Source organism: Sebastes fasciatus, chromosome 12 (assembly GCF_043250625.1).
Source record: "Sebastes fasciatus isolate fSebFas1 chromosome 12, fSebFas1.pri, whole genome shotgun sequence".
Lineage (NCBI taxonomy): Eukaryota > Metazoa > Chordata > Actinopteri > Perciformes > Sebastidae > Sebastes > Sebastes fasciatus.
The window spans coordinates 12146760-12172111 of record NC_133806.1 but is presented as its reverse complement, the minus strand read 5'-3'; the positions used below and the strand labels follow the sequence as shown (position 1 = coordinate 12172111).

Genomic DNA, 25352 nt, shown 5'->3' with positions numbered 1-25352 from the left:
GGTGCACTTTATGGGAGGTGAGGGGCGAGCGGGGGGGTGTACCTGTTAACAGCCATAAGGTGAATCAGCAGTCGTGCACTTTAAACGCCCCTTCAGCCACACAGGAGAAAATGAATCCTGTGAGAGAATCAGCCGGCGCTTTCTTCAAGGTCGCCGGTGCTTGGCCACTTTTTAAGTGGCCTTGCCAACTGTAACAATCTCTGCAGAAACAATCGCAGCACCAATCCAATTTGGCCTGGCTTCTTTTCTTCTGTCCTTACTTCAGTGCAGAAGGCTGCACAGCCTCGCTTTTGTTTTGCCCTGCTGAAAGCAGAGCATGAATTGATGACCTTATGAATCTCAAAAGAGCCCGGCAAATGATTGCGGTAAATCTCGCCCCAGCACATTAAGCATGACCGCAGGCTTATTCCCCCCCCATTCTTTTCCCCTTTTCTTTGTCCATCTCTCTCTCTCTCACTCTTTCCTTCCTACAAGCGCATGGCGGTGTTTGAGAGCGGCCGACTTCTCCAGGATTGTTTTCATGTGCTGCCAATTAATTGCCTATAATTAATGGTTGTTTAAGGTTTGCTAATGAAGTGGATCAAAGCTTGCTACTCCTGATGTTGTCTCAAGCCGGAGAAAGAGATGAAGAATAGTGTAGAGGAAGTATCGTGAAAGCCGCAGTAGATTTTTTTTTTTTTCAGTAGCTGTGTCAACAATCACTTGGCATCTGCCCAGAATGGACAATCTGAGTTTGATCTATGGGCCGCTGCTCTTATCACTCGTCTTTCGTTGAGTGATAGCATTTGGTTTTTAAATCGCATACAGTGGAGCAGAGTGTGTGGGTTTCTGTAACATTTGCACAGATAACCTGTGATAATCTTTCGCTTAGGAATGACAACGTCCACTTCTTTTCTGCCAACTTAAAATGTTCTTTCAGAACGCTTTGAGCATCCGTAAGTACGATCTAATCAGGTCTGATTACACTTGAATCAAAATAGAACAAAAAAAAAAGGGTCCTCGCTGAGGTTTCTGCAAATGACACCGCCACTTTATCGATGCGAGACGCGATCATAGCTCAAATGAATCCGCCACTCGTGGGAGAGACATTTTGAGAGTTCTCTAAGATAGAAAACTCATCTGAGGCCTCTTCAGCATTGTTGTGTCCGCCTTCTGAAAATCTCCATCTGATTTCCCAGTAGATAGTGCGCTGCTGCTTTGACTGGCAATTTTGCAGCATCCGACAATCTCATCAAAGCCAACCTATTAATGCCGATGATACGAAGAAGGATTCTAAATGGCAGACAGATGAATAGCCCTGTGCGTGTGTGGGTGTTTAATTCTCCGAGCCGAAGCAGCTTCTCTCTGAAAGTGGGAGGACTGGCCGTGAGCTGCTGGGAAACAATTTCAATTCTTGTTTGCTTCTGTGTGTGTGTGTGTGTGTGTGTGTGTGTGTGTGTGTGTGTGTGTGTGTATGTGTGTGGAGGGGGGGGTGGGGTGTGAGAGTGTGTGTGCGTACTGTGACCTCATCGATCATGACACCTTGTGTCTCTGGTGTGGTCACCTACACAGTGCTCGCCCCCTCTCTCCATCTTTATCTTTGTGTATCACCATCCATCTCTCCTCCTCCTCCTCCTCACCTCCATCCTCTCCTCACACCAGCAACCTGTACTCTTCTGCTTTGGTCCCACCCTCTTAATGTCCCCCTTCTCTCCTTCCTCATTTTGCTGTCCTTCTAAATCCGTCATTCGTCACCGCGGGGGGCGGGGATGGTCGCTCTCTCTCCATCTCTCCCTTGTCTTTTTTTTTTTTTTTTACACCCTCCCATTTCAGAGCTGAAATCCCGCAATCATTCACTTGTTTGTTGGACTCCTCTCCGCCTGACTCTCTCCTCTGCTCCGTTCCTCCCTGCTCCAATGGTCTGTGACGCATGCCCGTGGCGCTCCTCGCTCCCTTCCTTCACTCTTTTATACACTGTGCAGCCAGCCATCTCTCTCCCCCCTCCCCTCTCTCTGTTTCACTCTACCTCTCTGACCCCATCAGTCCCTCGGTGCCCCTGCTAAGCCTGGTCACTCTTCATCAGCTAGCCTCCGCTGGACACTCAGACCTCCCAAGGGTAAAAGGGAAATGCGGTCTTGTTGGCAACCTCCGTGCCCGGCCTTGACAGTTTCACCTGGGTTTAAGTCCTTAACTGATCCTCCTTACCCCGGGATGAGCACCTCATTACCAGCCATCCCCTCCTACATCAAGTCTTCCAGATGGGATGTGTATTAGCCTCCACACTGCCAGAGTACACAGTCTCCAGCTCTTCAATTTTAGGCACTTGCCCTTTTCAGCTCAATCAGCCTCTCTCGTCCAATCACAGCTATATAGTGGGGGCTTCGTCGCAGCGCCTGAGCGAGGATAATCACCTTGGTTACCGGCGCTACTGGAGGCCGGTGTCTGGCCAAGTTAGCGCTCAGCCCTGCGGGAGCTTCGGAGACAGGTGTCACTGCACCGGGGGAGGGTGTTAAACAAGCCCAGGGCCACGCAGGAGGTATAAACGTTTACTCTTCGTCATGGAAACTGTGTCACCCACGGCGAGGAATGCTCACCCCACGGTGGTTTTACAGACTAACTCTTTCTCTTCTTCCATCTCAGTTTCCCCCGACCACAATTCAACTATGACTGGCTTAAAACATTAGCACACCTCGTACACCAGCAGGAAGAATACATAGCAACTGCCTTTGTGTGCAGTGCCAAGAAAGCAGCGCGGAGGGAATCGCTGTTTACTGATTTCACACTCCCGTGGCAAAGACAAATATACAGCGAGCGGGGTCAGCGGCTGGAGAAAAAGCTGCTTGCTCAGGGGACGCCAGGTCACAGTACGGAAAGCTGCACCCGAAGAGGAGGAGGAGGGTGTTTTTTGCTTTTGCGCCGAGCCAATCAGATCAGATGGAGTTAAAAAAGCGCTGGGATTGATTGGCAGCCTTCTGATGCCAGCAAATGGAGGAGACGTCCTTGGCATCCCACTCAGCATTAAAAAACTTCAGCGACAAAGTTGGTGAAACGCCAGTTGTTCTCAGAGAGCGACACGTAAGGACGACATAGATCACCATTATGATAATCACAAGCGGCGCTGTCTAGGGAATAGTAATGGGAAGGAGATGAGGTGGCAGCTATAAAGAGTGTTTCTACATTAGCGCCGGCCTGATTAGATTGACAGAAAGTTTCGCTAATGGACAATTAAACAAATGGTCAAATGAGATATAAGGCTTCAATTACCAATTGGTGTCTTTGCGAGCCCCTTTCCATCACTGCGCCTCATGCATTCTGTTTTTACATGAACCTCTCGGTGAGGACAAAAACAGGATGTGAGAAGAGACGGCCACGTCAAATGATGTGTCCTTGCAGGGGAAACGAACTGACTTGTCATGTCTTATTTCCCTTTATTTCTATTTAAGTCTATGTAGAAATGAAAATCCTCTCTGGACTTAGTCTATAATGCTGGAGGAGGTTATTGAGATGCGATCATTGTGTGAAACAACAGTAAAACAAGGAGTTATGGATCTCATTGAAGACTAGGGGGCAGATTAGGAGATAATTACTGTAAAATACATCACCTGCACTAAACGGTGAGCCCAAGAACTTCTCCTGCTTCTGAGTAATGGACCCATAAAAGCCCAGGGGAGAATAAAACCAGCCCACACTGAGCTCCGCAACTCTCTCAGTCATGACTCGCCCAAAAAGCGACACGGTCCAATTTGTTTATGGAGCTTATGTGTGAGCAGTTGCTCCGCTGAGATAGTGGGCCACCCTGTCAGGACCCTTTAAGGCTTCATCGGCTGATCAAACAGGGCCGCGCACGACAGCAGTAGGCAGTTTTTGGTTTTTTTAAAGAGGCTAATTTCAGCTTCTTTTGTGTTGACGGGCATGCCAGCAACGTCTGCCAAGTTCAGCTTGTCCAATTATTTAGACCTACAAAAGACAGGGAATCACAGGAAAAAAAAAGAAAACGGGAATGGAGCAGTGAAATCTGATTGTGCGCCCAGCTCAAATTTACACCGTGAACCAGCAGATGGCGGGGCAGAGAGCGAGGAAGGGAGGTCTCGCTCTTTTTAATTAAACTGTCGACAAGTTTATTTTATTTTTGGGGGGGGGGGGGCTGAATTATCCTCCAAGGTTCGGATCAAAGGATAAACCTTGGCTTTACTGTGAAGACTTTTTCAGCGCATTATGAGAACAAAGAAAGGCGCTGAAATAGCAAGCGCTGCGCAATGTGGAGGAAAGTGAAAAAGGCAATCTCGCAACTCGTGGCATGATGCAAACTGCGTCTGACAAGCATCAAAAAATGTGATAGGGCTCAGGCAAAACTCTTGCATTAGCAGTCCTATTCCAATGTTCAAAAGAAACTAATGTACAACGCAAGCGGTTTGTAAGCAAGGTGAATGTGTGTGTGCACACGTGTGCTCAGATTTTTTTTTGTGTGTGCAGCATTTCCCTTGATGTTTGTGTTTACACGCCAAGTCTCCCTCCTGTGACTCACAGCGACATTGATTTATGCGTGGCCTCTGTGTGTGTGTGTGTGTGTGCGAGAGTGTGTGTGTGTGTGTGTGTGTGTGCCCGCACACATATACCAGCTATAATTGGTATTCAAATCTCCTCCCACAAGTACGTTCAACTGCTGCCGTTTTTCAACCAGCCAGAGCCCCAGCCAAGGTCCAAACAGCGTGATGTGGAACAAGCTCAGAACGGATGGCTCTCATTGCACACATTCAAATAAACAAATGGAGGTGATTTAGTGCCCACAGCGATAAGGCAGGTGGTAATGGAGGCATATATAGGAGAGGAATGGGGAGGAGGTGGGAGAATGGAAGTGATTGTGGCGGTTTAAGGGTGGCCAAGCAAGCCGAGGTGGAGTTAACAGCATTTGTTACTGTACGTGAGGTTTGAGTTTGGCCCCACAGCTGCTGTGGATCAGCCACCCCCACAAAGCCATGCACTCGGTGCACAAACACACTCTGTGTGCGAGTGATTGTGCGTGTGTGTGTGTCCCCGCAGGCCTGCCCGTCAGACACACTATGAAGTCTTTCTGCCTTTCTTCTCCCACTCTCCCTCGCTCTTTTCTGCCTTTCCTCGCTCCCTCCATCCCTCCATCCCCTTCCATCGTTCCTCAAAAGGAGGGCCAAGTCTCCCAGCCTCGCCATCTTCACAGCACCCTCTCAATCTATCTGTCTGCTCATCCGTCTATCTGCCCAATCAATCTGTCCATCTCGATCCTGGCATAATAACAACCCCCATCGCCCTCCCACCTTTTCTCTCCTTTCTGCTAGATTAGTTTTGCCATTTTTTTCCTCCACGGAGGGAAAACAAAATTACAGAGACATGCTGATTTGTTATCAGAATTTTTTCTTAACACATGGAAACAGACCGTCTCAACACTTCCTTCCTTCTCTCCTTCCTTCCTTCCCTTCCTCCATCCACCAACCCCCCCTGCCTGTAACACCCCTCCACCCCCCACGGTCCCCTGTCTCTCCCGGGCCCCTGTCAGTGGCTAGATTAATGACAGTGATCAGTGAGCAGCCCCCAGCAGAGGTTGCCTGCAGCTCAGGCAAAACCCGGCACTGTAAGCAGCAGCACACACATAAAGCACATTAACATGCATCACACAAGCATGTTCATAAAACGGACGGACACAAAGCTCTTACACAGTTAGACCGATATACAAACGCCTACACGCTTATGCATAAATCAGCCGAGCAGACGTACAAATAGATCCACACAAGGGAAGAAATCAATACGGCAGGCCATGGAGAGGTTGGTATCAGTGCAGCCGGAGGAAAGGCTACGGAGCAATGTAGCGCTCCCTATGGAAAAGAGACATCATCACAACACAGCACAGCACAGGTCTGACTGTGACAATGTCCGACCTAGCATTTAACCCTCCTCACAGCCTCAGGACAACGTAAACAAAAGCCCCCACAACAACAACAACCACAGGAAGCAAATCAGTGTGCACTTCCATCTTTGCCATGCATGCTCAGCCAGAATCACTGGAGCTCTGGGTTGGATTTTAATAAGGTTTGTTATATGAGACTGGTTTTTTTTACCACATCCGAGCAGATGGCACAAAACACCGTGAGGGCTAAAGTTGCTCGCGATTGAGCCCAATCCAAATCCCTGTTTTTTGCAGCAGATGCACTTGTTATAGGGGGAGTGATCATGGAGTATACTGTGCCCCATGAGGGAGCAATGCAGGACCATCCCAGACTGAGAGTAAACGCAACACACACCAAAAAAAGAAAAAGGCACTGCAGGTGCCATTACAAGGCAACTGATTGTTAGATGTTATTGTATCTGATAAGGTGAGGTCTCAAAGGTCCTCTCAGTCCCTCCAACTGCTGCTGCAGAATATAAAAAGCAGCACTCCTGGGTCTGCTGGAGTGTGACACACGTCTGGTCCACTGCGGGGATTTGTTGTTATGAGCTCTCTCAAGGTAGCTGTCAGAATATTCTCTCTATACATGCATGTGCTGTATGCACATATATGTCTCCAGGGAGGATCCAGCAGCTAAGATACAATAATATAAATAATCACAATGACAACAGAGCATGGGATGATTTCATACCATTTTTCTGCATGGGGCAAGAAAAAGTGAAAGCTATATCCTGCATGCCTTTCACTTTTGCTTTTGTGTTGTTTTGAGGGGTTTTTCCCAGCTTGACCATTTTTCGAGAAGTGGTCAACACAATGACTCATTCCCCTAAATAGCAAAAACGGATGTAGCCCAGACTTGCGCACTGGGCTTTTGAATCTAATCACCCTGTGGATGGTGAATATTAACAGTATAGTCCGCAGGATGATTGGAAAAACTGGAAGAACTGCACGTGTTTCTTATGTCCCAGCGTGGTGAGCGTCTCCTTCCTCCTTATTCAGGACTTAAGCAAACTTGCACTGCAAAAGCCACCACAACACACATCGAGGTGGCTTAACACTCTTCTTCTCCTTCACATCAAACATCACACTCATTCAGTCTCTTACCGGTGCGCACCAGGCAGGCGACGAAGATGATGGTGGTGAGAGGGACGCAGTAGTTCCACACGGTCGCGAAAGCCATCTCGCTGCTGTGATATTCCTCTTCTTCTGTGTGATTCTCTTCCTCGGTTTTATTCCTCTTGCTATAGGAGAAGAAATCAGAGTGACATGAACCCGCAGGTTCACTCTCACCGACAGCGCCTTCAGCGTCTGTGTGGATGTGGATATGTGTGTGTGTGTGTGAGGACTGTGCGTAAAACGAGTGTGTGTGTGTTTTGTCAAGCAGCGCTCAGTGGCAGGTCTTTACACACACACACACTTTCTCTCTCTCTCTCTCGCTCTCTCTCTCTCTCTGTGTCTCGGTATGCCTGACTGTGATGGCTTGGCCGGTTTTTCTTGGTTACTTTACATTGTAAATATATTTAAAAGCTTTGCCAATAGGGGCGGGACTGTGCGTGCTGCTGCAGCCAATCAGCAGAGAGCAGGGGCAGGTGGAGGAGGAGGAGGGGTGTGTGGATGAGAGAGAGAGAAATTGGTATTATATATTATATTATATATATATATCAGTATTATATAGCGAAACGTTTATTTATTTATTTTTTTAATTTATTTTTCTCTCCATTTTGTTTTATCCATATTCCATTTTATTTTATTTTGTTATGAGGAAAGAAAAAAAGAAATATATATATATCGACCAATCGCAGAGAGCAGGAGCAGGTGGAGGAGGAGGAGGGGTGTGTGGATGAGAGAGAGAGAGAGAAGGGGGAGGGAAGAAAGGGATGCATCTTCCCAATTAATTGAAATCAATTCGCTCTCTAAATATGATTGATAACCATCATTAATTTCCCCGACGCAAATAACCAATTTATTTGGAATTCAGTTGCGCGCACCGAAAATTATGATGTGTGTGTGTGGCACAATGAGAGTAAGATGACGAAATTATGAAGCAGATGTTTATTGTTTTGAAGGGGCAATAATAATGTTGCAGTCATTTATTGCGTTCTGAAAGTCACTTTCGATGTTATTATTGCAGTTTAATCAGCAGATAGGCTAGAGGCTATGTGCTGATTCATCTGTTTGTCTTATAGCCTATAATAAAGACTCACCTTTTTACACATTTTAAAGTATTTTTCAAGCCTATTTTCACATGTTTCTATGTCTAAGTGACTCATGGGGACACCATTTTTAAATTGGTATTATATATATATATATATATATATATATATATATATATATATATCTTACCAAAAATGTCAGTACAAATAAAAAAATAAATATAAAAAATATATATATATAATACCAATTTATATTTTATTTTATTTATATATATTTTATTTTATTTATTATTATTATTATATTTATTTTATTTTATTTTATTTTATATATATATATACATAAAATACCAATTTATATTTTATTTTATTTATATATATTTTATTTTATTTATTATTATTATTTTATATATATATATATATATATATATATATATATATATATTATATAGCGAAACGAGTTGCAAGAGCAATTGTGCAGCTTTAACGTTCACTAAAAGTGCTTGTTTTTTGCCCCTCATATTGTTATTTGAAGTGTCTGACCACATGATGGACCCTTCAGACACATATAACGTTGTTTCTTACCTTTCGCTTGATCTGGTGTTTATTGTTGTGTCCAAGTCCTGCCCAAGGAAAAAAGTCTCGTTGGGAAATCTCGTTGTCAGCAACATGTCCCACTATTTCTAGCATCCTTCCTCAGTGGGCATTGTGGTCCAGCACCGAGAGGAACACCAGTCTGCCCAGTTTCACGGCCTTGTAGCAGCTAACATGAGCTATAGTTCATCCTCCTCTCTCTTTCTCCTTGTCCACTGTTCACTCTTCATCTGCTCTTCAATTTGCTCTTCATCCTGGAGGCCTTGCTGAATAAATACGGGCGGCAATTAACGTTACATTCAAAGACCTCGTCCACATTGTTGTAATTATCTGAATATTCAGCCATGATATTGACAAATTTAGACAACACCACAAACTCTGCCTGATTAGCACTTTCATTTCCTTCTTCTTCTTCTTCTTCTTCTTCTTCTTCTTGAACGAGACTAAAGAGTATAGAAGCAAGGAGAAGAAACTCTTTTTTTTTTTTTACAACAGCCGCTGCCACCATTTTGGACTGAAACCGCTTATTATATTAATAATATTTTATTCAATATTTCCTTATTTTATTATTTAATAGATGATGGATGGATGGATGTTCAACACAGGCCATTTCGGTAGATTATGACAATAGAATAGAAATCATTTTGTCTTTTGAACAGCACTTTTTAGGGAACGTTTTACTGGCGTCCGGTAGTGTGAAATGGCAGAAGCGTAGCTTTGCAATTCCATTGCATGTTGCAATGGAACGAGCAATTGACTTTCATCTCTTATCAATATATGTTCTTTAACAAGACTCTTTCCATAATGTTGTCAGGCACTTATAATAACAACCAGAGCCTGTCAGTGGGAAAAAAACAAGCACTTTTAGTGAATGTACATTGACGTGAGAGTTGCCTCGATAGGATTACATTGCAGCCTGTTTAGCCATTGCCAAGTCTGCAGCAGTTTCCCCAATACTAGACCAATTTCAGAAATTGTTGTCCCCATTTTTAGTCAGTTAGACACAAAAACATGGGAAAAAAGGGTCTATGTTGAAAATCATTCATTCATGCCTCATTTATTCCTTATAAATATGTGTGAAGTCTTTTAATATTGCACCATTTGAGGGTTGAGGCAACTGCAATTTCGTAACGCTAGAATAATGACAATAAAGTTTTTGATTGATTGATTGAAATAGCTTCCAAAGTTACCCTTTAAGGCTGAAATGATGGCAAACAATTATTTTCTGTAAGATTAATTTTCTTTTTTTAATGATTATTTGCCTATGTGGTGTTTCAAACTGGAGGAATATATTGACTCTCTGCCAAATCAGAATAGGCTATGTGAAGCAAGCAGTCTTTAAGTGCATTGAGATTAGGAGGCATTCTGTCGCAGAAGCTGTTTTGTCTCCAAAATGTGCATATAGGACTCATCAAGGAGAGCAGGGAACAGACCTGAGTGTATTCGGTTAAATCACCATTCACAATGACAGTAATGGTCCGGAACAAAAACTTGTGCTTCGGACGAACCAGCGTTTCTGCTCATCTGTAGTCAGGGTCTATTAGGCCCCGCTAAAGGCTCTTTAACTCCACCCTCATGCTGTGGCCACAGTTTGCCCATAATTGTGTTTTCCAGTCAGGGAGCGCTGCTTCATTATGAAAATTGTTTCTCTCTCCACATCTCTTTTTTCCCCCTCATAGTAGTTTGATACCATGGGTTTATGGCCTCCCAGGCTTAAAGGCATCTTTTTTTAAAAAACATCTTTGGCGCCCCCTGCAGGTAACTTCAGGAATAGCATGTCATGGGTCTCAAATCTGCTTAGGCCTCTCTCTCATCTGACACGAATCCTGACACTTTAGTCAGTTTGGTTCAAACAGTCAGAAAAGTTCAAACAGGCAGTAAAGCATCAAAGCAGTCTATTAGCATTAATATTAATATTTCTTCCCTTGACTTCCACAAAGTTGTTTGAACTCTTATCTGACCTCTTTTTGCGTGGATGGATCTGTGTGAAGTCTCAGCTTCGGGGCTCTCTCCTCTCGCGCCTTGATTTTTCGTTCTCGACACAAGTTGTAACCTTGTTGTTTTGGCGAGGATAGTATCTGCCCAACTCATTTCCCAATTCCCATCCCACCCCATTTTTCCCTGTCAGCCTCTCTGCGAGTGTTTGTTCCCCAGTTGGCAGGGAGTCGGTGGCAGGCAGGCAGCAGCTCCCCCGCACCAGATGGGGCATTGTCAGGAAGTAATGAGGGGAAAACACCTGCTTCTCCAACGAACTCCACTCCTTCATTTTCAGCCATTTGACACAACATATGCGGTATGAACATACAAAACCAAGTGACCGTGACGAGAACAGCAGTGGGCGATGGCACACAGTTACAAATGCCTGGCTCTTTGTTGCATTAGTCAATGAGGGGACATGTTTGGTATAATTCACCTTTACTTGTAGGTCAGTGAGGGCTGTCAGGACGTTTGCCTACCTGACTAACTAGTGAGAAGTTGCCAGACTTTATTGTCACAGATCTTCATCCTGCCACCAGACAGAACATTTCGGCTGCTCGGTATTCTCTGCACAGCTCCTGCATCGCCCTGAGCTGTTGTCCGGTGGTTTATCCATGAGGCACTATCAAGGTCAAAATGTCTCTGTAAACTACACCTCTCTCCCTCCCAACCAGAGCCCTGTACCTCAGGGACACCTCCACTGTGTGAAATTCCTGATACATAATCTTGTCTTTTGTGGCCAACCGGTTAAAGCCCCAGGAACCAAAGCCCACCGGGGAGCACGCAGCGGCTTTTCACTCATGACTGACTCAAAGGCCAAAACACGATGGTGCTCGCTGGCATTTCATATGCAGGAGGGCATTTCAAATTTACAACATTGTATTTTTTTCCTACAGAGCGTGAAGATTTTTCAAACTGTTTTGGTTAAAGTCGCCCCCATCTGTTGTCTCTTTATTCCTGGGCTTAACATAAGACTTAAATTAAGTAAGTAGAGTTGGGAAAAGGAAAACAAGGAAGTCTGTAAAATGCTTGACAAAGAGTGTCTGCAGCAGAGGCGAGCTGTACATGGGGGGGGGTTTGAATAATCAGTTTAATAACATTATCCTGGCGGTGCTCTGTGGCGCATGCACACGTTAATGGAGTGTCATTGTTAAACTGCCGCTTCGCCCATTATTAACGGCGGCCTACGGTCAACCACACACCGATAATAAAACCGCATAAAACCCAACATAACTTCAACAGACAAGCGTAATGAAATCCACTGCATTACGAGCACGGTTATGGTAATAAGCGATGGTGCTGTGGCACGGCGTTAAGGGTTACAAGGCAGCAGAGGAGAAAATTAAAAAGATGAAGTTGTAGTCTATGATGGTTAGTTTGGAGGGGGAATCAGAATAGACTAGTTCATATTGAAGGAGAACTAGCAGTACTCTTTAAAGTTTCAAGGTTACCTGACTTTATTCTCACCGCGTGCGAGTGTGAGTTTTTAGTTCACACGTGTTTGTTAGCTGAACTGACTGAGAATGGGTTTGTGCCTGCAGGCAGATTGGAAGAAACGCAAGCATGCACAGGCACAGCACTTTGAGTAAAGGTCATTGCCTCAGACTAAGGTCTCACAGACTGAAAGGGAAGGTTGGTAAACAACCTGATGCAAGTCTGAGATGGCATTGAATAGAGAAGCGGTGCATGTCCAGCTTTCACCACGTTGTCAATACTCCCCAACCTCTTTTGTGTCTCTAAAATGGAACAAAATCAATGGCGCACGCAGGAGGACAGCAAATAATATTTTTTCTGAAAGCCATTTAATATCAAAGAAATCCAAAGTACAGTAAATTAAATAGTAGAGTGCAATGCGCTTGAGAGCTGTCACAGTAAAAGAGATTATAATAACCTTCCCACAGATGCTTTGAGCTGGTTCTGGTGTGGAAAAAACGAGGTTGAAAGGGAAACAAAATCAACAAAATAAAACCTTGTCCTATCACCCATTCATAATACACAGCTGAGCAATTATGTTTGCAACAGAAAAGAGGGAATTGCATGTGGAGTCTTTACAGCTCATACAGTACACAAGATGAATCTCCCACCATTTCCCTAAGAATGTAGCTCACCATTTTCCACGCTGCAGAATAAATGAAGAGAAAATTGCCCACCTTTGCTGTCCAGGATGCATAAGTACAGCCTACGCACACAAGCAAAGCAGCTTCTGAGTCTCTAAAGCAATCATTTGCCCTTAAGTTTTTTAAGCTCTCCCTTCCTTGCAGTCTCCAAATATCCCTCTTTGCTTCCCTCATTTCCTCCCTCATGCAGTATACTGCACATCTTCCCTCTCTAAGTAGCCCTTCTACACCATCCCTCATTTTCTGGCCACCCACTCCCATTTTCCTCGCCGCTCGCTCCATCTTCCTCCTCCCTTCTTCATGCTTCCACCTGGCTGGGCAGTCAAACCAGAGGTTGTTTGTCTCCGCAGGTGGAGGGCAGGGACTCAACACTGGCTTTGTAGATGGGCTTCTTCTGAGACTTGTCGTCACTGGCGAGAGAAGGAAAGACAGAGGAGCATTATTATCAGTATATCGACCTCCCAGTAAGCACTGGAGAAGTATAAGTGAGGAAATTATAGACTAGAACCGAGCGATGGAGCCACGATGTGAAAGTCCATTTTTCTCTCTTTAGCTCTCTGTCTCTCTTTTCATACACACATGCTCATAAACACATGGCAGCACAGCGGCCACAAAAGAATCAAACCTTTTTCTTCTATCCGAATGCCACCACAGAGACACAGAAACCATGTATGAAGCAGGCCCTTATAGAAATTATGCCTATTGAAAAAGCAGCTCATGTGGGAAAGAAGTTAATGAGCGAAGCTGCGTGGGGTCACGGTGCACATTGGCATGCTGTCAGCAATGAGTTTAATGGGACTTCCGTTACTGCTCTTATCATTGCTGTCGCCTTTATATATATATATATATACTTTATCACAGAATAAAAGCTGCCGCTATTAGCCCAGGCTTTTCACGAGCAGAACGTGTGCTGAAACACATGGGAGAGGAGGAAGCACGGAAGAGATCAAGGACGGGGTCAGCATAAAAGCACACCAGCGCTCGTCTGCACGTGTGTGGAAAGGATTTATGCAAGATAGCTTGGCAATACATAACAAATACACAATGTGAAGTATACACACGCACCAAAACACACTCTGTAACCGAAATGGCCTTGGTTCTATCACATGAGACAGAATGAAATATTGCAGCAATAACCATATCCGTAATATGAAGTCAAACTGCGGGAGGAGAGAGGGAATATAGGAAGGTGAGTGTGGATAAAGTGCAGTAAAGAAATCAAACAATCACACAGGCGCACAAACACTCCCCTCGCATTCAGAGGCACGTTATCCATCTGATTTTGATTTAAAAAGATGCTTATTATGTATGAGAGGAGCGGACAGCAGTTGTTTCTTACATGGGTCCCTTGCTGGTCCTGGCCTGCTTGGCCCTGCGGCACAGGAATACAGTCATGGAGAGGATGAACACCAGGAGAGAGACAGCCGCCGCTGAGGTCATCAACATGAGACGGCCATTACTAGACGCGTACCAGGGGGCATCCTCTGTGGGACAGATCAGTCAGACATGAAGGGAGACATGCATCACACGGACTCGGAAATCAGCAAAACTACAAGCTTCCTGCCTCCAGGCAAAGCTTCTAAAGGCATCCTCCTGTTTGTTTGTGGAAGAAAAGAGCGTCTGTGCAGAGTTCAGACGACCGTGCTGTCGGACACAGCAGTGATCTTCAAGACGTCTGCTTTTTACAATTTGAGAAGTTATCCCCTGCATGTGCATACATTTACAAATGACATACATTTGCAGATTTCGTGAACCTTATGTTCTAAAACCTTTCTTTAGAGTAGTGGACAAAGATTGAAGAGTTATGGCTATGAGGATTTGAGGCAGCAACAAACACATGCTTTGAATTCTTCCTTATGTTAAGAGGATTTCTTGGCAACAGGAGTGTTTGCTTAAGGTTTGTACTGCTATTGTAGTGCAACTTCAAAGCAACAGCGGTAACACGCAGCGTTTTGCTCACCATACCTTCAAGGATGAGCAAACATCCTTCCAGCATCTAGAGATGATTACCTTTTTAATTACTACATGTGCTTCAGAGAAAATACTGGAGAAACTGTGGAGCTCAATGACCAGTGAGTCAATTGCAGAAGTAATAAGACAACTCTAGCATAATAAATAACATGCATTGGCTTAATTGCATTTTTAGAGGTTGCATAATTTCGACGATTGAAATCACAAGGCTTATGAATCCTACTGGGGGGAGAGGACGGTGTTTGAAAACTGCAGTGCATTAACACAGTGCAGTCATCTCACAGGTCACTGATAAAGATGATGAAGACGGATGAAGTGCCGTAAATTGGATTAGCTGGAATGTTGTAATGAAATTAGTTGTCCACTTGAATGCAATCTTCACGTTTCATGAGAAATAAGACAGTTTGTCAGTCATACAGACAAAGAAAAACCCGACTTTCACCTATCATTATCATGCACTGTAAGGTACTGTATACTTTCTCGTGATGTTAGAAAGTCCCACGGGTGCATCTAAATCTCAGATGACTATACAACATCATTTGGAAAATATAACAAAAAAAGTTAAAATAAAATAACAAAAGTACAGCAACCAATCGGCTGCTCGCAAATTTCAGTTTCTCGTGGCTCACAAGTATTTATAACGAAACTCTAAACTCTTCGCCGAGTGCTCTAGAGCAGCCGTGGTGGGCTTCACAGCGCCCTCTAGTGGGTGGCGAAGGTACTGCCAAATGGTTACAATTAAATGTTTTGGTACAAAGCTACTTATTTGCTCAAGAATTCACATAAATATAAAAACATTACATGGACACTAATTAAACATTCATCATTTAAGGACTTTGAGTGGATAACTAACCGTGGTACGGTTGTCATCTGACAAATTTACTGAACATGTCAATGCTGTAACTTTGATATACCTTAATTTTGGGGTTATTTAGTTATTGTCTGTTTGCTTTTATTTATATTTTACTATAAGATAATCTTCACCTATTTTGTTTTATTTATTTAATTTTAATTTTATTATTATTTTTTCTTTCTTCTGTCTGGCATTCAGGGATTGTGTTGTTGGTTTTTCTATGATGTCGTTTTGTGTTGTTTTAAATTTAAAATTCAATAAACTTCAAGTCTTACGAAATAATTCATGCATGAAGCAGGCCCTTATGGAAATTATGCCTTTTGAAAATGCTTTTTTGTTCAGCCCATGTAGGAGAGAAGTTAAGGAGCAAATGTCAAATTAAAATGCATGTTTTGCCATTGTTAGCTAGCCAGCGTTCCCTTGAAGTGATGTTGGAGTCTCTTCTCAGTTGGGAAACAGAACATTTTCCCATATAGACAGAACGTTCCCCTGGGTGCTCTCAGTGTTGTCTATAACACCTCTCCCAATTCATTGTCTATAGAGCAGCTCCAGACTTGATACCCTATGACATCACAAGTTTCAGTTTTAGCAGTCGTTTGCAATTTTGGGATTTTGGAGAGTTGTTCAAGTTTACTAATGTTTTTTTTGGACTGTCACAGACCATAGGACGAACATGCATGGATTTTGAAAATGGGCGTTGTTCCCCTTTAATGTTCAAAAAACATATTATTCTTCTCATACCGTCTGTCTGAATATACCTGTATTCACCCTCTGTCTGAAACGCTACGTTTTAGGACCTGTCCCTTTAAGCCCCCCTCCCAAAAAAGCTCAGTCTGCTCTAATTGGCTTGCGAGAAAAATATGGTGCACCTTTGCAAAGGTAGTTGTCAACGTGTGGGCGATATATTCTAATGAGCCTGCATGTGACATAGGAAGGGAAGCCAAATCTGAATGGCTTGTTGAATCACATGTTTTCTGATCTAGGCAGCCCACAAAAAAATTGATTGGGTTGTCTTATTTCACAGTTTGTGGGTTGGTAGGCACTCCAGATACCCAAATGTATGTGCACAAGCACTGGAAAAGTGAGTTTTTCATGACATGTCCCCTTTAAGTTAGAAAAGGTTGAGAACCTCTGCTCTAGAGTGCCTTTATGTTTGACTTGACATTTCTGTCAAAAGAAAAAAAAAATCAAAAGGTCAGATAAAACCATTGCTTCTTTTACTCTATATCCAATAATTATACTCTTATCCTTTAAAGTCGGTGTAGTTCTGTCATGGCCATTTATTTATATTATTTTAAATGTATTAATGTCCTCTGGTATCATCTCACCTACTTTCATTTGACATTTTAAAGGTAATTTAATTTTGGACTTCTTTGTCACCTTTCTTTATGTGAGGTGTTTTCATAAATGTCTTCATCTCTCTTAGAATAGCAGTCTTTTTCCTACTTATTATTATCATTCTTGTGTGCAGATAAATTAAACCATGACCTCTTTACTGCTTCTTTAGAAAAGCAGGGCTTTAAAGGTTTCACACTTTCACAAATGACAACTTCTGCTTATGCTCCTGATGACGTAATTGCACACAAACAGGTGACCTGTCTAGTAACATTTAAGCGGTTGATTGAAAAGGAAGTAGAACACAACGTTTTTTTGTTTATGCTTAGAGGGAGTGGAGAGCAGCATTTCCCTACAGTTACAAAGAAATCCCATACCAGTTCTTAGAAAGAGGAAGTTGGGAAACAACCGCTCTATACAGTGTAAAGGACAATGGGACTTGTCCAGTTAAATCTATAGTCTTTTCTTACCAGACAGCACCGTGATGCTGATGGTGTGTTTCTTGCTGAGTGACTCCACAGAGGGATGCTGGGCCATGCAAGTGTACTGGCCTCCATCCATCGCAGTCACCTTCTTCAGCGTCAGCGTGGAGAGAGGCAGGATCCAGTCGTCACCCTGTGAGAGAAAGATGGAGATTTAAAAGAGAGCATACAGGAGAAGGGAGCAAACAGAAAGCGGGGCAGAAAGTCGAAAAGAAAATATTGGCTGGATTGTTTGCAGCCCTAAGAGAATCAACAAACTCCAACAAATTAAAATTGTGCTGAGCTGAGAGCACAAGAAAGATGGAGAATAGACGATGCTAGTTGGCAAAAGAGAGAGAAACAGAAACAGTCAGATGTGAGGAGTGTAAAATAGAGAAAGAGAAGGAAAAGTGGCTGATGTGTGTATAAGTGAAAGATGGACAAACAGAGAACAAAATAGGACAAGAAAGGGAGAAATTGGCAACGGAAGTGGGACAGACAGAGAGACAACTGGTGCACGGCCCCTCAGAGAATAGTTCCCAAAGTCCTAAATTAAGTGTATTTACCTGAACAGTAATCTCAGTAAATGAACGAACACACATCGACACAAGTCAATAACCCAAATAACACCATCATCCGCAAAGAATGAAGCCGCGACAACAGACTGTTAACACAACACATAATGAGATGGCGAGGGAGCGGGATGAATTGTTGACACAAAAATAGCAGCACTATTATGAGATAGAGCCCGACATGGGAGGAAACAAATAATAGGCCAAACACTAGGATTGGAAAACAAACGAACATGGAGGAGGAGGAGGTAAAAAAAAAAAAAAAAGACATTACACCATGCAAATGATTTGGCTCCTGGGAGCTGCAGCTCCTGCCAAGAAAGTCCATTTCAATTTGAATGGATCTGAATTAAGAGGATTTCCCATAAAGGCCAGGTCTGGCCAAAGCAGCATTTTGTATGCAAATCCACTGGCTCCCAAAGCAGTGGCCCATTCCTGCCTCTGTCCTGCTGTCATTATTACCGGGGGCCAATGAGCCCACGGCGGCTGTCTGTCAAAGTAGGCCATTCTGATGCCACTTTCTGCCCCATATATCCAGTCCTGTCATACGTACAGTAAGCTGTCACACACATATAGAGGAAAACACACCCACCAAACACTCTATCTCATCTTGAACAATTCCAAAGTGACTAAATGGAGCACGAATAGATTGACAGGTTAATCATGAGTGTTGGTAAGTGATTCCAACTCTGTCAGTCATGCTGACAATAGATATTATTATTCATCAAAGTGCCGTATATTCAACAAATAATGACAAAAAAAAGCACTACATATGATCATGCGGAGGACAAATAGTATTAGCAGTATAAAATGTCCAATGAATTGGATTTGGTCTTGTAAGCCCATTTAAAACCCGGATTAGCAGTGACCTTTTAACAAGCACATTAACCCCGAGCCAACATCAAAAAGAATAACAAAAGGGGGAACTTGGCAATTACGTCTGCCTGTTCCCAAGATATCTCCATGGTTGCGGAGCTTCATTACACCTGTGACTTGCTGGTGGCGGTAGTGGACTGTTATCAGGCCATTAAATAGGCGTAATCGGTCGCTATAAGCGCCATAGATGTGGGTCAGTAGGGGCCTACTACACCTACTACGTTGTAAAAGTGAAAGCGAAACGTAAAAGCAACACGTTCTAGATTTAGGCAACAAAACTTCAACATCATGCTGTAATGAAGAAGATTTGAAACTAGCGATTGAGACCATAAACTCATGTTTACAAAGTTTACTGAGGTAATAAATCAAGTGAGAAGTAGGGTCATTTTCTCATGGACTTGTATACAATCAGACTTCTTTTTGCAACCAGAGGAGTCGCCCCCTGCTGGCTATTAGAAAGAATGCAAGTTTAAGGCACTTCAGCATTGGCTTCACTTCTCAGACCCCGGAGGTTGCCCACTGGTTGTGTCCCATCCATCATACCCACCACATATGTTGTTTCCTGCTGTCTATACTACAGTGCCTGCCTTCCGCTTATGCGCATGTCATAATTACTGCGATCACTAGAGGTCGCTGTTTTGTTCTTTTATACCTTCTTTCGATGAGCTACCATGTCAATAGATGATAAAACTTACTATTGGGTGTTGTATGCCCCTATTGACCCTAATCTATGGTGCTTATATGCTTTTGATGACACCTTTAAAGTGTAATGTAACTTTCTCACCACAAGGGCACCGTGTATCTCATCAACTTCTTGTTCTACATGCCTATTGTCACTGTGGCGTTTTACACAGGGATGACTTAATTTCCCTCGACGAAGGTTTCTTAGCCCAGCGAAGAGCCAAGTTGAATAATTCAATACTGGTTAACCAAACACGCACACGAAAAAATCATTAGAAATCTATCCACATAATTGTTTTCAGGTTGACTGGCTCTTGTCTAGACCTCATTAAACTATTAATCCTCTGTAAGTGGGCAAGCTGCAATCCCCAGCGAGCGGTGGGCCTAAGCCAACCGGTCACTTAAATACAGAGCACTTCTTCTTCAGAGGAGGGGATGGAGAGACGGCGGCCGAGGCGGGGGAACAAGTGGTTTGAGGAACTCGGGGAGAGGAAGAGTGTTAGAGGAGGAGAGAAAATTAAAAGAAAGAGGGACCTAGAAAGACTGGAACAAGACGGGAGAGAAATAAAGAGGTCACATGAAAGCGCAGGGAGCCGGAGAGAGAATGACAAGTTTCCAACAGCATAATGAGGACGCTGGCACTGTGCAGAGGCTTTCTCACGTCTTTATTCCAGAAGTAGCTCGGCTTCTCTGATGAGCTGGCAGAGCACTTCACCACCACGTCCTCCCCGAGTCGCACCTTTAGCTCCTGCGAGACGTCCAGGTAGCTGGTGTAGCCTTCCCTGTACAGCGACAGATCCCCCATATCTGAAACCCAGCGGGAAAGAGGAAGAATGATCGAGCATTAATGAAGGAAGACATTTATTCTGAAGCGTCCTCTACAAGAGATCAGGACGTGACTGGACACATGTTTACAGTGGCGGCAGCTGCTAAGCACTCCGATCTTCTAAGTATACAGGCTCAAGTATGAATGCCTCCCAAAGGCACAGACTGTACCAAGCAATCAATAATAATGATAATAGGCTTCATCTTATCGGAGTCTTTAGAGAGGCAGTGTTGTGAATAATGGCTCATCTTCCATCTCAATAGATGGCCCACGTCCATCCAGCTCCTGGCTCCTCTCTCCAGTCCTTTAGTCCATTCTAATCTTTGCCTCGTATTGATTCCCCCCATGAGGCCGAGGAGCCTATCAAACAGCATTACGGTCGATTTGATGGCCACTGAGAAGATAGAGGACACTGATAATCTGACTGACTACGCAATGGATGCCGTTTCATGCAACTATATCCTGCACTGATAGCTTCAAACTTGAGCTCCACTTTTTCTTTGAAATGAAATGGCTATAGTCAACCCATCATAGCAACACATAACCGTGTTTGCACTGGATCTGTACTTTCTGCAGCTGCATTGCATATGTGTCTTGTCTTATTAACTATTAATGTGTTTTTCTATCCCTCACTGTGAAGAAAGCTGTGTCCACAGTGTCTGAATAATGTGCTTTACCTCCTGCTGGTTGGAAATATGACGGAAATTGCGAGAGTCTTTCTCTGTTCCGTCTTCTCACCTAGACTGTTTGTACAGTCAGGTACTTTTTATGCTTCCTTCTTTGTCAGTACGCTCAGTTATGCTGCCCCACATTTCCTTATTGGAAAGTCAAACTCAGAAGCTGGGTATCTTATTTGCAATTCACATTTTTGCCTATTGTCAGATTCTTGCAGAAATCTCTTTGGCCTCTGCAGGACACAGACTATATGAAAACTCTAAGGTTGCGTTATTTATCAAAAGGGAAATACAGTGTCGCTGAGTCATTGTTCCTCCTACCCATAGCAACCCAGGCACTCACAATGCACTTTGAAATCCAGCGTCCGGGAGGAGCTGTCTGGCTCAGTCACATTTTCGGCGTCGGACACACAGCGGTAGGGCCCCTGATAGTACCTTCCAGCACGGGGGATAGACAGGACTAGACTCTCTGCAGTCTGCTTGATTTCCAGCGAATAGAAGCAGATAGATCCCTCCCAAACTGTACGCCATCTCCGCATGTACTGGTGAAGACAGAAAGATTCAAAGAAAGACTTTTATTAAGCTTAAAAGGCAGGGATGGTAAAGATTTTAGTCATGGGATTAAAATGTTTCATAACGGCATGATTGTCCATGATTAATCACACATTTGTTATCTGTTCAAAATGTACTTCAAGTTTTTTTTCAAGTATTTAATACCCTTATCAACATGGGAGTGGGCAAATATGCTGCTTTATGCAAATTTATGTATATATTTATTATTGGAAATCAATTAACAACACAAAACAATGACAAATATTGTCCAGAAACCCTCACAGGTACTGCATTTAGCATAATAAATATGCTCAAATCATAACATGGCAAACTCAAGCCCAACAGGCAACAACAGCTGTCAGTGTGTCAGTGTGCTGACTTGACTATGACTTGCCCCAAAACTGAATGTGATTATCATAAAGTGGGCATGTCTGTAAAGGGGAGACTCGTGGGTACCCATACAACCCATTTTTATTCACATATCTGGAGGTCAGAGGTCAAGGGACCCCTTTGAAAATGGCCATGCCAGTTTTTCCTCGCCAAAAGCCAGAGCTACACAGACAGCCAGCTGTTCGATGATGTGATATTTACATAGAGCATTTGACTGCCCATGTAGGGACGGCCAGTGCAAATTAGTTCCGACTGTAAATGTTATGACGTGAGTGACGATGTTGAGTATCAGCCTGTATGTAAAACAAAATTTTTTCACTACAAGAAGTATTAAATCAATTAATAATTCAAACAATAACAAACCACTTGATCACTTTGGCCTTTCTTAGCAACACTGCAGTGTTGTAAGCAAACATGGCCTGACCTTTTCCTCTATTTCCTCCCATTTTGTTCCCATGGCTCACCTGGGAGAAGACCTCGAAATGGACCTGGCTGATGTTGCGTTCAGAGTCTGAGTACAGACACTCCAGTGTGATGCTGTCTCCCTCCAGGACCGGCTCGGTTGGCCCTTTAATGAGCAGGGTGGCTGCATGTGGACAGAGATTACACATGCAGGTTATTGATCACAACATGAATAGACAGGGGTGGGAGCGGGGTCGGCTCACTGGGGATCGAGCTGCTGTTCTGGGCAACACTTTGAAAACAACCGCTCCCTTCCTGACATTTGTTCCAGCCTCCTGTGGGAAAACTGCCAATACGCTCAATGTCACCGCGGCCGCATGACCAGAAACAGGTTCTTCCACTTTACTTGCACGACAACAGAGGTTGTTTGTCTTTCACTTCACGCAAAGAAATGTTACACAACACAAACATTATGTTTTCACATAAGCTGTGAGTTTTATAGAGACAAGACTCTGTACACAGTGTGTATAAACAAAAAAAAATATTTAATTGTTCTTTTCATCAGTCCCTTGATAATTCCCCCAACATTTCCTGTTTGAGTCTTGTAACCACCAGGGGAAACCCATCAGTGTGACAGAAGAGAAAATAAAGCCCTTTTCTCCAGAGGACATACGCACTGAGAAACAGACAGGCGAGCAGACTAACAGGCACAAACACACACACACACACACACAACATAGCAACTGTATGAATATATTTGTGAGGAAAAAGACCAGAAACACACTAGAAGATCAAACCAATAGCTCATTACAGAGCAGCAACACAATTCACTGGTTTGAGGAGACAGGATGAGAAAATAAAACATATTTACCATAACTGCCATGAATCAGGGCGACCAGCGCAGCAACCAGAAGTACTTTCATGACTGTGAACACAAACTTTTCAGTATTAGAAAAATGCTGTGCACTCCTGTGCAGTTTCTTATCTGAAGTGAAAGTTTGCTCTGCATTTATTTATAAGGAGGTGGAGGTGTGGCTTCTGCAGTTTCAGGAAGTAGGCTCACAGAAAGTCTGAACACACAAAGAAATAACCATCTAAATTATGATATTGTCAAAAATAAATTGCTCAATAGACTATTAAGTCTCTGGTGGTGTTATGACTTGCTCTTTCTGAGGACAATTTACGCCTGAAATGTAGTTTAAATGTGAAGTGTAAATACAGGAAGTGCTGCTCACTTTCAGTGCGTCACTAGTCTCTGAGAAGAGTCGTGCCTATCAGGTGTTTTTCAGTCTCAGCTTGTTGTTGAGGTCAGTGTTTTTCCCTTCAAAGTTCAACAGGATTTCAAAGGAGTCTCGACATGTTAACCGCAGAGCTTTGCAATTTCCCCTTGTGATATGTAACGCTGAACAAGCAAACATTTAACGCTTCACTGGCTTTGACCTTTGATTGATTAACTGTTAACCAGAGCTGAAGAGAAAGAGATTCAGTCTGTCAGACAGCGTCTCACAGTGTGTTTACTGGACGCTTACTGAGTCTCATCTTTAGACTCACTGAGTGACACACACCCTTTAAAATATTAGTTTTAAAAATATTAGTTTTTCACTTTCAGTGAGTTATGTATATAAATACTTAAACTATATCTAACCATTGTTAACAGGACAACAGTCCAGTTCTGAGTTCTCTATACGCTGGCTCCCTGTCTCTCAGAGAATTGATTTCAAAATACTCCTACTGGTTTACAAAGCACTAAATGGTTTAGGGCCAAAATACATTTCTGATCTTCTGCTATGTTATGAACCATCCAGACCTCTCAGGTCATCTGGATCAGGTCTGCTTAGTGTCCCCCAGAGTCAGAACTAAACATGCAGAAGCAGCGTTCAGTTTTTATGCACCAAATATTTGGAACAAGCTCTTAGAAAACTGCAAGACCGGCTCCAGCTCTGAGTTCTTTTAAATCAATGCTTAAAACTTTCCTGTTTGTTGCTGCCTTTTATCAAACCAAATAATGATCTTATACTGCACTATAACTTTTACTCTTGTGTGTTATTACTCTATTTTAGCTTATATCCTAGCTTTTATTTTGAGCTTGTTTTTATTTTCTAATCTTTAATGTTTTTATGTTTTTATAACTGTTTTAATTATGTCTTAATGTTCTTTTGCACTTTGTCGCAATGTTCTTGAATGTTTATGTAAAGCACTTTGAAATGTGCTATACAAATAAAGCTGCCTTGCCTTGCCATTGGCTGCAAGTGCAAACCTCTCTATTCTCTGGAGAGGCAGAGGGTCTCTCTCCCACTTTGTCTGTACTGTATTATCTCCTTGTGTAAATTTCCATCACTGCTAAGGATATTAACTTCTTTCTATGACTTTATTTGGAATAATAAACCACATTCTTTTAAAAAAGAAAAAGAAAATAGATGGTTTGGAGGTATTGTATTGCCTACTTAACATTAAAGGTCACCTATTATGCAAAATGCACTTTTCCATGTCTTTTAAACATCAATATCTGTCCCCAGTGTGTCTACAGGCCACCATAGTATCATAAAAGACCATCCTCTCTCTTTTTCTCCTCCTCCGTTTGTCCGGAAATGGGTGCAGAAAAAAAAATCGCTTTTTTTCCTTCTCTTCTGACGTCATTAGAGAAATGCAAGCCATGTAAGGGTTTCCTGGTCGAACCAGAGAGAACCTTCAGTAGCTGACCCCGCCCCACAGCGCGTCACTGTCTCTCCTCCTCAACCTAACTTGAGCAAAGTCTGCAAGAACCAGCAGAACAGGCTTCATGTACTCCCATCATCTAAATATAACATGTTCATTCACAAAGGCTTTATGTAATTACACTGTTTAAACAGATGATATTTATATATTATATATATTTGATGTCATGCATGTAGCAGAGTACAGGTAGTAAATAGTGACTTGTAAGCAACACAACACATTTCTGTTTCACAGTCAAACTTTATTTGAGTAGACAGATGACAATATTAATTATTCACAGCATTTGTAATCATCTCACCTGTTAGTTAGT

At 43.0% G+C, this 25352-nt stretch overlaps 2 protein-coding genes across 4 annotated transcripts in view; both read right to left on the bottom strand.

Annotated features, from left to right (window-relative positions):
* cadm4 (cell adhesion molecule 4) overlaps nucleotides 1–7400 on the bottom strand; it is a 198029-nt gene extending 190629 nt beyond the window's left edge. The window contains exon 1 of one of the 3 annotated variants that reach the window (XM_074654891.1): nucleotides 7001–7400. In XM_074654891.1, the coding sequence (XP_074510992.1) occupies nucleotides 7001–7076 (76 nt within the window). In that variant the 5' untranslated portion in view covers nucleotides 7077–7400. The remainder of the gene's footprint in view (nucleotides 1–7000) is intronic. The other 2 variants (XM_074654900.1, XM_074654896.1) reach the window with 2 other exon arrangements.
* A 5084-nt stretch (nucleotides 7401–12484) lies between these two features.
* Nucleotides 12485–23439, bottom strand: LOC141779865 (basal cell adhesion molecule). Its single transcript, XM_074654889.1, has 7 exons — nucleotides 23199–23439; nucleotides 22390–22511; nucleotides 21327–21525; nucleotides 20145–20290; nucleotides 17364–17508; nucleotides 14074–14218; nucleotides 12485–13144 (listed from the first exon to the last, which is right to left on the bottom strand). Exons 1-7 carry the CDS (start codon nucleotides 23248–23250, stop codon nucleotides 13057–13059), a joined length of 897 nt encoding a protein of 298 aa, XP_074510990.1. The 5' UTR covers nucleotides 23251–23439; the 3' UTR covers nucleotides 12485–13056.
* Between the last annotated feature and the right edge of the window lie 1913 nt (nucleotides 23440–25352).